At 43.2% G+C, this 14,922-nt stretch overlaps 1 protein-coding gene across 1 annotated transcript in view; it reads right to left on the bottom strand.

Moving 5' to 3' along the window:
* LOC134935231 (uncharacterized) overlaps positions 1 to 6,163 on the bottom strand; it is a 78,260-nt gene extending 72,097 nt beyond the window's left edge. The window contains exons 1-2 of the mRNA XM_063930420.1: positions 6,146 to 6,163; positions 5,701 to 5,804 (exon numbers count right to left, since the gene is read on the bottom strand). Of these exons, the coding sequence (XP_063786490.1) occupies positions 5,701 to 5,803 (103 nt within the window). The 5' untranslated portion in view covers position 5,804; positions 6,146 to 6,163. The remainder of the gene's footprint in view (positions 1 to 5,700; positions 5,805 to 6,145) is intronic.
* Between the last annotated feature and the right edge of the window lie 8,759 nt (positions 6,164 to 14,922).

Raw genomic sequence — 14,922 nt, 5'->3', positions numbered from 1 at the left:
ACAAGGGAGGGGGTCGTTAACGATGCGTGGGAGGGCGTATCGTTAACGAGATTGAGTGCAAACACTGGACGAGATTGTAAAAGATCTTGCTCAGGTTGGCCCTTCTGAGAGACATCTTTTACTTTCTCATCTAGTGTGTATTGGCCTTAACCCAATAATTATCATTTGTCCCATGTATTTGTCTAATATAAGTATTAAGAGTTTTTTTACTGAAGGACCTTCCTTACTATCAGTGACGGTGACAGTAATGGTGTGTACAGACGGTGAGATTTTTTCTTACGATTTTGACTATATAGTCAAAATCGTAAGAAAAGTTAGTGCAGATCACAAGATGTTATGCCACTTGCGATCCCGATTCGATCCTGATGCGCGGTCCCGCCAGGTCAGTATTGCAAGAAAAGATAGACTGTGCAGGCAAGTCAATCCTTGCTCGATCGGTGTACTATCTAGTTCATCTCACATGTCAATTAAATCTCACATAAGCCAAAATCTCACATAAGCCAAAATTGTAAGCACACTTAGTCCATATCTCAAGAAAAGTTAGTCAAAATCGGTGGTATTGGGCTCCGGGGAGTTCAGGGGAAATCGCAAAGTGAAAATCGGGCATAACAAGGATCTCACCATGGCCCTCATTCCGAGTTGTTAGCTCGCTAGCTGCTTTTAGCAGCATTGCACACGCTAGGCCACTGCCCTCTGGGAGTGTATCTTAGCTTAGCAGAATAGCGAACGAAAGAGTAGCAGAATTGCGAATAAATAATTCTTAGCAGTTTCTGAGTAGCTCGAGACTTACTCCTACACTGCGATCAGCTCAGCCCGTTTCGTTCCTGGTTTGAAGTCACAAACACGCCCTGCATTCGGCCAGCCACTCCCCCGTTTCTCCAGACACTCCCGCGTTTTATACTGGCACGCCTGCGTTTTTCAGCACACTCCCAGAAAACGGTCAGTTTCCGCCCAGAAACACCCACTTCCTGTCAATCACACTTCAATCACTTCAACGATGAAAATTCTTAGTTCGGACGTGAGTAAATTGTGTGCTAAAATACTTAGCGCATGCGCGCTGCGTACCATGCGCATGCGCATTTTTGCCTTAATCTCTCCGTTGCGAAAATCGTCAACGAGCGATCAACTCGGAATGACCCCCTATGTGTACACATCATAAGTCTGCTCACTTAGCACAGCTGTCATTATTTGTCTTTTCTCCCCTACTCCCTTTATATTACACAAGTGATGCTGACATGTAAGTAATACTGTATCTATAAAAATAGATGTCACTGCTAATTTGCAATGAGTTCTGATGCTATTACCATTGTTTGTTAGGACAGTTGTGTATTATAAAGAAAAATGCACTCCTTGCTGTAACTTATTTTGGCTGATAGAAGTCAGTTTGCTATAATATAGTCATATAACCTTATACCATTATGTAGCCATAACTTTTGATATCCCTGTAATTTACAGGGGAAAGTGCATTATAAAGGTTGAGTATCGCTTATCCAAAATTCAAAATCACATTTTTTTTGGTCCCCTATTGGGATAATGACATATATATATATATATATATATATATATATATATTATTTGTATCTATCTATCTATCTATCTATCTATCTATCTATCTATCTATCTATCTGTCTGTCTGTCTGTCTGTCTGTCTGTCTGTCTGTCTGTCTGTCTGTCTGTCTGTCTATATATATATATATATATATATATATATATAAATGCGTCATTATCTAAGTAGGGGAATATAAAATGTGTGATTTTGAATTGGGATACTCAACCTGTATCGTACATCGTATCACAGTCCTCTATCAATGTTACTGACATCACTCAAAAACGTTTGGGAGTATGGCTTAGAGACACCATGGCAGTGGGACATGGCATTATTGGGAGTGTGGTTTCTGGAAAGGGAAATGTAAAGAATAAAAGTAAGAATTGCCTGACATGACTCCCCAGGTTTTCTTATAATATGTATAGAAGGTTAATTGCACAATTACACAAACACATAAGCACTTTCACAGTTTTATAATTTGATACAATATGAATTTAGCTCCTAATTAATATTTTTATATCAGAACTTGTTCATCATAGCAATTATCACTATTATATTACACTGGACTATTTATCACAGCAGCACCTGCCCTCCACAAAGCATTCCATAGGTCATACCATTAACAGATGAGTTAGGGTCCTAGGGGAGTGGCTATGGTCAGGTCAATTGACCTACAGGAAGTGTTTGTAGGGGCAGGAAAGTTTAAAAGTGGATTTCCCATTTTAAGATCATGAGTAGGTTAGTTTTTTCTCTAATTTATGTGAGAACACGTCACCACATATTGGGGGTCATTCCGTGTTGTTCGCTCGTTGCCGATTTTCGCTATATTGCGATTAGTCGCTTACTGCGCATGCGCAAGGTTCGCAGAGCGCATGTGCTTAGTTATTTTACACAAAAGTTAGGTATTTCACTCACGGCATAACGAGGAATTTTCATCGTTCTGGTGTTCGTACTGTGATTGACAGGAAGTGGGTGTTTCTGGGCGGAAGCTTGCCGTTTTCTGGGCGTGTGCGAAAAAACGCTGACGTTTCTGGGAAAAACGCGGGAGTGTCTGAAGAAACGGGGGAGTGTCTGGGCGAACGCTGGGTGTGTTTGTGACGTCAAACCAGGAACGAAACTGACTGAACTGATCGCAATGGCTGAGTAAGTCTCGAGCTACTCAGAAACTGCTAAGAAATTTCTATTCGCAATTCTGCTAATCTTTCATTCGCAATTCTGCTAAGCTACGATACACTCCCAGAGGGCGGCGGTTTAGCGTGTGCAATGCTGCTAAAAGCAGCTAGCGAGAGAACAACTCGGAATGAGGGCCATAGTACTACAGACATGCTCATTCTGATCACGTCAGAGGGATAGAGCCCCCAAATAATGACTGTACCACATAAGTTGGGATAGTTTGGAGGGATGATACATGTACCCTCTTATTGTTGGATTAGGTGCTTTGCCATACATGGCATTTAGGGCCTTATTCATGTCGTATCAGAAACATGATGCGACCACAATTTAAGCACAGGACCCGCGTACGCAAGCACAGGTCCCGTTCTGCGCAAGTGCCCGCAGATAATGACATCGGCCCGCATTAACTGTGAATGCCTCTGACTGATTGACAGGGCAGGCAGTGGGGCGGCGACCAAGTGATTTTGGGGTAGCATTGAGGAAACAAGGGCATGACGGTGGTGCTTTCTGGACGGCTGCATGTGGTCACATGCAGCTGCTCCGATCAAATAAATGGCGGCTGGGCTCCTGCATTGGCAGGAGGCTTCACTAGTTTCTGCAACCACTCTCTAATTGCATTGCAATCGCAGTTAGAGCATGACCGCAAGTGGGTGGGTTGCATGCTGGGCGGCCTTGCCCTGCGATAAGCGGTCCCCAGCATGCGATTGCAAGGATTGCAGATTATACTAAAAAGTTAGAATCTGCATTCCTTACTGAATTAGGCCATCCTATAATACTTCTCATCTTTCTGGTGATTGCAATAGCAGTGCCATCCTATAATACGTCTCATCTTTCTGGTGATTGCAATAGCAGTACCATTCTATAATACTTCTCATCTTATTGGTGATTGCAACAGCAGTGCCATCCTATAATACGTCTCATCTTTCTGGTGATTGCAATAGCAGTACCATTCTATAATACTTCTCATCTTACTGGTGATTGCAATAGCAGTGCCATCCTATAATACGTCTCATCTTTCTGGTGATTGCAATAGCAGTACCATTCTATAATACTTCTCATCTTATTGGTGATTGCAACAGCAGTGCCATCCTATGATACTTCTCATCTTACTGGTGATTGCAATAGCAGTGCCATCCTATGATACTTCTCATCTTACTGGTGATTGCAATAGCAGTGCCATCCTATGATACTTCTCATCTTACTGTTGATTGCAACAGCAGTGCCATCCTATGATACTTCTCATCTTACTGGTGATGGCAACAGCAGTGCCATCCTATGATACTTCTCATCTTACTGGTGATTGCAACAGCAGTGCCATCCTACTGTATGATACTTCTAATCTTACTGGTGATTGCAATAGCAGTGCCATCCTATGATACTTCTCATCTTACTGGTGATTGCAATAGCAGTGCCATCCTATGATACTTCTCATCTTATTGGTGATTGCAACAGCAGTGCCATCCTATGATACTTCTCATCTTACTGGTGATTGCAATAGCAGTGCCATCCTATGATACTTCTCATCTTCCTAGTGATTGCAATAGCAGTACCATTCTATAATACATCTCATCTTACTGGTGATTGCAAGAGCAGTGCCATCCTATAATACTTCTCATATTACTGGTGATTGCAATAGCATATTACTGAGTATGCTAAAGTGTGAACTGGCAAAGCATTCAGTAAAAACTGTTTGACTCTTTATATATCAACATTCACTAGGCTGGTGGTGAACAGTATTTTTATGCAAAGTAGAAAAGAGCATTGCTTTAAAAGTTTCATTTTAATTAGTGTATCAAAAATGTAGCAAAATGTAAATTACTAAAAGAAGTTGGCAGATCTGTCTCAACTATAGTATAGTTCAGTGGTTCCCAAACTTTTTTGATACACAGCGCTCTAGCGCTCTAGAGTGTCAGCAGTTTTTTCAAGGCACCCCTTGAAAAGTTTCTTATCGATAACTTAAAAAATATATATATTAAACTAAATAAATAGTGTCATACAGAATGTCACCCTTAAGGTCAGTTTTGTGGTGGTGGACATAGTTGTGGTTCTAAATGTCCACATATTTTATGATTAGCATCCACCAGCGATGGTTTTGTCTATCAGTTTGACTATAAATAATTTGTCTTGGTCCTGGACCACCATCCTGAGGCACCCCAGCAAGTGTCTTGAGGCAGCCCAGTGTGCCACGGCACACAGTTTGAGAACCACTAGTATAGTTATTTATAGCTTTCTCACTATGAGGCCGATTCAGACCTGATCGCTGCTGTGCATTTTCTCACAGGCTGCGATCAGGTCTGCACTGTGTATGTGTATGCACCGAAAAGCGCAGGCGCGATGGGATGCTGTAAAAATTCCGAATTCACCGGAGATTGCAAGGAGATTGACAGGAAGAGGGAATTTGTGGGTGGCAACTGACCGTTTCTAGGAAGTGTCCGTAAAACCGTAGCACATTTTGTGGGACGATTTCTGACGTCAGCTCTGGCCCCAATCATCGCAGCAGCTGAGTAAGTGCTGGGCTGAGCAGAGACTGCACAAACTGATGTTTGTGCAGTTCTGCTACACGTGCAAATACCCTTCCCCGTGTAGGTGGCGACTACCTGATCGCAGGGATGCAAAAAACGCACCCTACCGATTAGGTCTAAATTACCCCTATGGTCAGTGCAAGAGAAAGTCATCCAGACAATACAAGAATAAATTAATGGATGATATAATCTTTGCATTCTCCAAAGTGGTGCCTCATCTGCCTACAGAAGAACACAGAAGATATTCAATTTATTTATTTAGTGCTGACACATGGAAGTATTTAAAGCTTTAACCCTTCGTGTAAATATTAATTACAGGTATTTGTCTAATGGGCATATTCTGTAGAACAAACATCTATGCTGTGTTTTGAAAGGATTTGTTTGGTACTTGTATTTTTTCAATGCAATATTGTTCATCATCAACTTATGTAGCTGCATTTTTCGAATAATTCTAGTTACCATATTTTGACTTCCATATGTTCCATTCTTGATCAAAGAAATGGGAAGCCCAGGTACAGATGACAAGAGTACAGAAAATGGACAGGACCTTAATCACTTGCATCCTGTAAGACAATATAAGGTTACTACAGGCCGCTGATGTTGCTAGCAGGCAAATGAATGCAAATACAGCTTCATGATAAATATATGAAGAACTATAGTTTGCTATAGAAAAGGCCTGTCATTGTCATGCAAAAGTAATAATTTTGTATATTAAAGATGAAATTTAGTGCAGAACTATACATTGTCTATACCTTGAATTGTAAATAAACATCATGATACAAAAACATAAATAGAAAGACCTCCTACTGTATGTGGGAAAATGGTATATAGATGTTAATGTACAGATTATATATATATATATATATATATATATACATGCATAGATAATGTATTTACCACTAACCTGAGATATGCTTCCTGGAATGAGTGTATTTCCAGACCTACCACTTGTCTACATATATTTATATATCTATAGATCAATATATATCTTTTTATCGATTTCAGTATCATAATGTGCCGAGTGAACTTTCTTGGCCTTGTAACAATCTGATTAATGGATACAGTTAAATGTATCACAGTGATAAGATTGGCAATTTATATTGAGATGAATGGATTGCTGGCTCAGGTGATGTACTGATTTCTAGATAAATGGCATTTTAGTGAAAAAGACTAAAAGCCCTGTATTAAATATTATGTCACAAGGGCAAAAATTATACCATCTTCTTTACTATATATTTAGGGTGATGATGTCCATAATTATTGCATACTGTGTTTGTTATACATATTTGGTCATTTTATATATTAAATGGTTATGTAAAATGACTTGTACCATACATCTCAGAATATATCAGTTGCTTAAGTATATGCTGATTGAGATAGCAATAAGGTCGTTGACATGTTCAGTGATTATAATGATTCATATCGTGTATGCAGGAAACACGATATGAAATGTTCTTGAAATATAGATCTCAGCAAGGACAAAAGTCTACCAAAGAACTTTCAGATACAAGTAATTGAATCATGTGGCATCGAAGCAGATTGGATTGCCTCTAATTACCAGCAATACACTCACATTGAATGGTAAAGTGGTTGCCAGCCCTTCCATAAATCCCTGTCTACTAAGCTACAGTACATTGTGATAATAGCAGATCCTGAAGCATTAAGCTTAAGTAAATGCCTGTAACCCCACTTGACTATAAATGGTTCCTGCTGGGGAATTTCTGTTCTGATAGAGGCAAGCACTGTATAAGCTGAATTAATATTCAGGAGAATACAGTCTACAAATAAGCTTGCTTTAGGGGCTTACTCATGATCACTTAAGGGCCCATTGCACATGTGGAAAAGATAGTTTCTGCATGTTGTATGTAATGGGCTCATTCATTATTGTGATCTCAATAGGGCCACCTAATATTCAGCTTGTGAGAATCAATGCCATACTCAGATGGTGCTGAATCCCGAAGCTCTGCTCCTTTTTATGGGATGGTAGTCCATGATTGTGAGCAGTGACGTGCGGTGGGGTGAGGCGGGTGAGGCAGAGCCTTTCCTGTCATACTAACATTTGTGCCAGAGTTTTGACTGTATAAACTATATGAAAAATACAAAGAATATGCTTGCAATATCTTCTTTGTATTATTCTAATCCTTTTAATAGCCAAAACTGTGGAGTAAAAGTCTTACGGCAGGTGAGGCAGTGTCTCCTCTGCCTACCTTTTCTGCACATCTCTGATCAAAACTCACCAGGAGTTTATACTGCTGGACCTGTGTATACTGTCCACATGAACCCTTTGGCTCATATATTGTGTGTAAATCTGTCTCTGGATCTGCTAGCTAGTGCTTCCTGAGCCATTTAGCTCACTGCACGTCCCTGGTTGTGAGGAGGGTGTGAAGAGTGTTAGAGCCTAAACCCACAAAGTGAGTTTAGTGACTTCTGTGTCAGGTCACGTATATAGGAGACAGATAATGATGTAACAATATCTTTATTAGACATTTACTGAATACAAGTTCTCAAAATCAGCAAAGTATAAACACATTTGAAATTAAAACCAGACTCCCCATAAATACCAGTTTACCATCAGACTCCCTGTGCCCCCCTGAGCATCCCCACTTACCCTGTACCCCCTGAGCTCCCCTCCCCATACAGTGATCCTTGAGCATCCCCCCTTACTTCGTGCCTCTTTGAGTGTCCCCCTTACTCTGTGCCCCTCTGAGTTTCCCTATTGCTCTGTACCCCATTTGAGCATCCCTCCAACCCTGTTCCCCCTTGAGTATGCTCCCAACCCTGTGCCCCCTTCAATGTCCCTCCCAACCCTGTGCCCCCTAACCTTCCTCCTCCTCCACCCGGAGCTCCCACCTCCACCCCCCCAATCTTGTCCCCCCCCCCCCCCCCGAGCATCCTCTTCCCTCCTGTGCCCCAAAAGCATGCCTTATGTTTAAGGGGTGTTTTCAGCCCTCAGCTATCCAAATTGACTAGAAATTATTGGAAATTAATGTTATATAATACTGTAGTAACAAAAGCAGGCCCAATTTACATGCTTTTAGCAGTTTTTAGCATTTTTTAACCAAAAAAGGACAGATCAAAAACTAAAACATATGAGAGGGGTTTTGGCACAACCAAAACCTGACAACAAATTAGAACCGAAACCTAAAACACGGGGATTTACATCTGTAGTTTTTATATACAGTAACAGAGCCAACAAGTCTGTAATCCTGAGAATAGTTTGCAGTGTAGCCCGCTGTAATGGATGTAGCAGTGCACCCAGCTTCTTCTTTGCTGGGCCCACCACTAGATACGGTACAGCATGAAGCGCTGCCCCTGGCTCTGCAACGTCTTCTGAGGGAGACATCATGACATCTCTCTTAGTCCCGGACCATTCCCACAGTGCCCTGCGCCACGAGAAGCCATGGCTTATGAGCAGGCAGCAGTGCAGCAGCTGGACAGAGGAGAGTCCAGTGATCAGACTCAATTGTACTGCTACATTTATTAAGACCCTGCTAGAAGGAGAAGGACATGGAGTTATTTATAACTGCAAAAGTTACACATTGTATAGAAAAAGAATATGTCCTTCATCTTGCTGGGGTGACCAGTATAATGCCGGTCCTGAGTGCAGTAAACTTCATGGGATACACTGAGACCTGGATGCAAGCCTGTATGTGGCAATGCTTTCAATGCTTGGTAATGCTTTTGATTAACTTTAATATTTGCTTAAGCAAGTGATTCCCAACTACTGTGCCCCGGTACACTAGTGTGCCACCATCAGTTCTCAAGTGTGCCGTACAGCCGCCAGAGATGCCCGCTGCCCAGCTGCTGCAGTCCTCACTAACAAGATTGGTCAGCGCTGGGCACTTCTGTGGCTCAGCCCATGACCTATGCAAATGACTCTTAGGTCACGCAAACACCACTTCGCCTTGTCCGCCTGGAGTGCCCGCCCACCCACTGCTGATGCGTTCTGTCTCCATTCGTTCTCAGCGCTCCTCACTGCTCCTACAACTGAGAGTGAAGCATTTTTACAGTCACAGATTAGTGTGGCATTACCATGGGGGACAGTGTGGTAGCATTATTATGGTGGACTGTGTGATGGCATTACTATGGGGGGCTGTGTAGTGGCATTACTATAGGGTACTGTGTGGTGGCATTATTGTGGGGACCTGTGTGGTGGCATTACTATGGGGGACTGTGTGGTGGCATTACTATGGCAGACAATGCGTGGTGGTGTTACTATGGGGGGCAATGTGTGGTGGCATTACTATGGGGGGGCAATGTGTGGTAGCATTACTATGGCAGACAATGCGTGGTGGTGTTACTATGGGGGACAATGTGTGGTGGCATTACTATGGGGGGGCAATGTGTGGTAGCATTACTATAGGGGCAATGTGTGGTGGCATTACTATGGGGGGCAATGTGTGGTGGCATTACTATGGGGGCAATTTGTGGTGGCATTACTATGGGGGGGCAATGTGTGGTAGCATTACTATGGGGGGCAATGTGTGGTGGCATTACTATGCGGGGCAATTTGTGGTGGCATTACTATGGGGGCAATGTGTGGTGGCATTACTATGGGGGGCAATGTGTGGTGGCATTACCATGGGGGGCAATGTATGGTGGCATTACTATGGGGGGGCAATGTGTGGTGGCATTACTATGGGGAGCAATGTGTGGTGGCATTACTATGGGGGGCAGTGTGTGGTGGCATTACTATGGGGCACAATGTGTGGAATTACTGTGGGGGCCAGTGCATTTGTTTAATTACTGTGGGGGCCAATGTGTGTGTGTTTTTTCCCCTTGGGGGCCAATATATGTCTGTTTTATTTCCCAATGTGTGTTGGTTTTTTTTCGTGCGGTACTGATGGAGTGCCTTGGCAATTTTCAAATCATGCTCGGTGTGCCATGAATTGAAAAAGGTTGAAAATCACTGGCTTAAGCAGTAAGAGTTAATAGGTGAGGTCAACACTGGTGCCCACATAATGGGGGTAATTCAGAGCAGCAGCAAATTTGTTAGCAGTTGGGCAAAACCATGTGCACTGCAGGGGGGGGCAGATGTAACATGTGCAGAGTGAGTTAGATTTGGATGGGGTGTGTTCAATCTGAAATCTAAATTGCAGTGTAAAAATAAAGCAGCCAATATTTACCCAGCACAGAAACAAAATAACCCACCCAAATCTAACTCTCCCTGCAAATATTATATCTGCTCCACCTGCAGTGCACATGGTTTTGCCCAGCTGCTAACAAATTTGCTGCTGCGATCAACTCTGTATTACCCCCAATGTGTATTGCTATTTTCACTATTAATTGCATAGTATGTGATCCTATTCTTGCTCAATTTCCTTGGAAAACAGCACAGTAGGGGGATTGAAGTGTTACAAGAAGCAGATGTCATATATGGTTATATGCTTAGTTACTGTAGTAACATCAATTTGTGGCATATCATGATTTCCTCCATCACGTTCAGACTGAGGGATAATAGATATACAGTATGTGATGCAAAATGCCATCTTGCCTCAAGTGAAGATGTGTCCATTTCCATTGTTGCTGCAGCCACAGTTCCTCCATTGTCTATGTGGCACCCCACTGAGAGCCCTTATTTACTTATTGAATTAGGTGCATCCACAAGCCCTTATTAACAGCTGCTGGCAGTATAGGAGCAGACATTGCAGGGGTTAAATGAACTCAACCCCTTGTGCGATGTCAGCAGCAGCAGCCAAAACACAGCAGGCTCTAGGACCCCGGACATCCCTGCAGGATCCCTGAAGAGCGGGAAGGCTGGAACTCCACTGATTTGGCTGCCGCTGGGTTGGAAGAGCAGAGAGGCGGAGTTACCTCCTGAGGAGAGCTGGAGTCGTGTAAGGAGATGGACTGCTCACGGGAGGCTGAAGAGAGTCCGTGAGAAGAGAGTGAACTGATGGAGCACCGGGATAGCAGCCCTTTGCCTATATAAACCAACCACAGGCCACCTCTAGAGTTTATCAGCAGAGAGAGGGCGGGATGTATTAACATACATCGCTGCCCCTCGCCGCCCATTGCAGTGATGTTGATCGCATATGTACTAACATATGCGGTGACAGAGGCCCCCCGCGATACCTGTGATGTGGTGTGCGGGGGGTCTCCGTCAACTCCCTGGGCTCTCCACCTGCTGGGAAGCAGGCAGCAGGCTGTCCCGGGCACCTCCTCCTCCTCCCTGCAGCCGGAAGGACCTCCGTCTGTGTTGCTAGGGGGAGGAGGAGTTTAGCTTCCGGGACCAGGGTTTCCTGGAAGAAGATATGCTGGGTGGAGGGGGGTCGACATCTGCGATAGGGGGCGACGGAGGCGGCGGGTTGTGGCGGCTGGCGTTAAGAAGCCCATAGGCTTCTATAGGGTATCACCATCCAAAGATGGTGATACCAACAGGGGCGAAAACGCAGCGGACGGGGTTGATACATACGAAAATGTGATAAAACCTCCAAAAACAGGGGTTTTATCGTATTTTCCCTTAGTACATCCTGCCCTGAGTAACAGCACCTGAACCCTAACAGTTGGGGATATCCGGTGTAACTTTCCCTGCCCACATAGCGCCACAAGAGACTTGGGCTCTATTTACTAAGCCTTGGATGAATATAAAGTGGAGATAAATCAACTCCTTACTGGCATTTTTCAAACGCAGCCTGTGACATGGTAGTTAGGAGCTGATTAGCTGGTACTTTATCTCAGTCCACTTTATCTCCATCCAAAGATTATTAAAAAGACCCTTGGTCACCTCAGTCAGGGGTAGTTCACTCATTGCCCCTCACACCAGTGTGAAGTGGAGTATTGATATTAATTGTAGAAAGCCAGCAACAATTTTTCAGCATTAACCTGTCGGCATGTCACAGCCCTAGTTTCTGCTGTTAGAGAAGCTATTATGTTCCACCTAGGGCTACAGCTACACTGCCCAGCACCCTGCAGTGAATGACTGAGGTATATGTACATACGGAGTACTGTAGTGAGGCTCTGACAAGTGTTAGCACCAGTGAGAGACTACCATGCCTGTTTCATTCACCACTTAAAGGAACTGTTTGCTTCTATCTGCTACTTGAACTGCTCCTATCATGCTACTCTCATTTTCCACTGCTGGATCCGGTATGGATCATTGGGTCGACAGTCATTAGGTCGACAATCATTAGGTCGACATGGTCATGAGGTTGACATGGTCATTAGGTCGACATGTAGTAGGTCGACAGGTCAAAAGGTCGACATGAGGGTTTTTTAAAACTTTTTTGGGGTCGTTTTCTTCGTAGAGTGACGGGTAACCCCAATTAGTGCACCGTGTCCCCTCGCATGGCTCGCTTCACTCGCCCTGCTTCAGACAGGTTACCGTTCCCAATTGTAGTCCACATGGATCGTAAAGTATGAAAAAGTCAAAAAATTGAAAAATAATGTGAAAAACTCTTGTTGACCTTTTGAACTGTCAACCTAATGACCATGTCGACCTAATGCATGTCGACCAATAGTGGTCGACCTAATGACTGTCGACCTAAGTGGTGTCGACCTAATGACCGTATCCCGCTGGATCTGTGTAACAAGCATTCTATATACTGCTATAGAGCTGAACTCTGTGTCTGCTTACTGCTTTATACTCTCTACCATTACAGAAGTGAACTGTGCATTGTACTGCTGGTTGCTTACAACTCATTGCTTATATTGCTTTACTAACTTTGCCCTTACCAAAGGAATTGTTGTATGCTTAACTAATGAACTGTAGAAACCACACAATGCTACTTGCTGCCCTTAATTCTGCCTACATACTGGTTCACCTCTGGACAGGATCTATTCAAGAACCAGTATCCTTCCTTTAGGTAGCCAACACTCTTGAAGGCGCTACGTATACAGCTATATATTAGAGTAGGAATTTAGGGATTGAGCCCCACAGACTCTTACACTGCCACCCGGTGTACTGTTTAGGCATTGCATTAATACATAGAAAAATACAGGCCATTTCTTGATGGACTTCATACTCTGGTGTTAAAAATTCTGATGTTTGCAAAACTGGTGAGTACTTTATTGGAATTGTCATAGATTGTGATGTTATATGTTTTGTTTTGAATCATTAACCCTTTTATTGCAAAATACATTTGAATAAGTTAAATCCACAGTTGTGACCTCTAGTCCAGATAAATAAATGCTTAGTCACTGACCAAATGTGTGGTGATTTTTTCCGGGAAGGGGGGGGGGGTTCTTGTTGTCCTCTGTCCTTCTGCCTGAAGCTTGTAGGTAAGGTCTGGAAGAGGCTGACAGCTACATTGCAGGAGAAACAAGTATGACCATCGACATCAACACTAACACTTCACCACCACCTTACCGTTTAATTACATCTGCTTGTGTTCCCGTTACCCCCACTGAATAACTTGTGCTGGCTCCCTCTATGAATGGTAGCAGGAGCACTGCTGCCCGCAATTCGGTCTGGGTACCCCTGCTTGTTGTCCTATGCTGCGAATTTTAGCCACCAACAATATATAAGGACACATCTGTAAGCCTCATAAACATGCCAAAACAAATACATACTATGTATAAGGGGTGTACTACTGAGTGGAATATTGTGTGGCATTCTGTGTATAAAGCTTACTACTTTGTGGCATACTGTGTATAAAGTTTAGTACTTTGTGGCACACTGTGTATAAGGCTTACTACTTTGTGGCATACTGTGTAAAAGGCTTACTACTATGCTGTAATGTGTATAATGGGTACTACTATGTGTAGTAAAGTGTATAGCGGGTACTACTGCGTGGTGTACTGTGCACACGTGGTACTGTTGTTTGGTGTATTATGTAGAAGGGGTACTACTTTGTGTTGTACTATGTATAAGGAACAATACCGTATGGTGTAATGTGAATAAGGTTGCACTGCTGTTTGGAGAAATTTTAAATTGTGGAGCACTATTGCGTGACCATGCCCCTTTCCCACAATCTTTTTGGGAGCGTTTCTTGGGAGGGGGGGGGGGGGGCACTAGTGCTCTTTCACACCCCAAGATGTTTAGTATGGCTCTGCAGATTGCAGTCCATCCTCCCAGATTTTCTGATACCACAGCATGACTTGTCAGGGGCTGACATTCGGTTAAAGGCATGCGGTTTCTCATTGCTGCTACTGTAGTTTCATTTTAGGATTACTCCTCTTCCAACACGCTATCTTTTGGTCACACATGTATGAAGTTCTGTGTTATTGAGCTTTTGGTCAGGATTTCATTGGTTTAATACATTATTTTTATACCTCACCACTCTCTTATTGAATTGATGAGGGGAGGTGACATAACCATAAGTAGAGGTATTTGCCAGGGATGCCCCTTGTCACTTTTACAGTTTAATCTATCCTTGGATCCCCTTCTCCACCTTTGATCCCCTTCTCCGCCAAACAATCCCAGGTAATGCCTGATATTTGGGTAGGCCTCAGGGAGTTTCACATTTTGAAATTCGCTGATGAAATTTTGCTTTATGTTTCTGAACTCCCATCTTCCTTGTAGCATTATTTGGGGTATAATTACTAAAGTGTGGGTTTTTAGAAATGGAGATATTGCCCATAGCAACCAATCAAATTCTACTCAACATTTATCTAGCACCTCCTAGAAGATAATAGCTACTGTATAATCTAAATGGTTGCTCATAGCATTATCTCCACTCAGTGTCGGACTGGGGCATGTAGGGCCCACCGTGGGAATACAGTGGTAGGGGCCTGTGTTAG

This window comes from Pseudophryne corroboree, chromosome 6 (assembly GCF_028390025.1).
Source record: "Pseudophryne corroboree isolate aPseCor3 chromosome 6, aPseCor3.hap2, whole genome shotgun sequence".
NCBI lineage: Eukaryota > Metazoa > Chordata > Amphibia > Anura > Myobatrachidae > Pseudophryne > Pseudophryne corroboree.
This window is presented reverse-complemented; position numbering and strand designations above follow the sequence as displayed.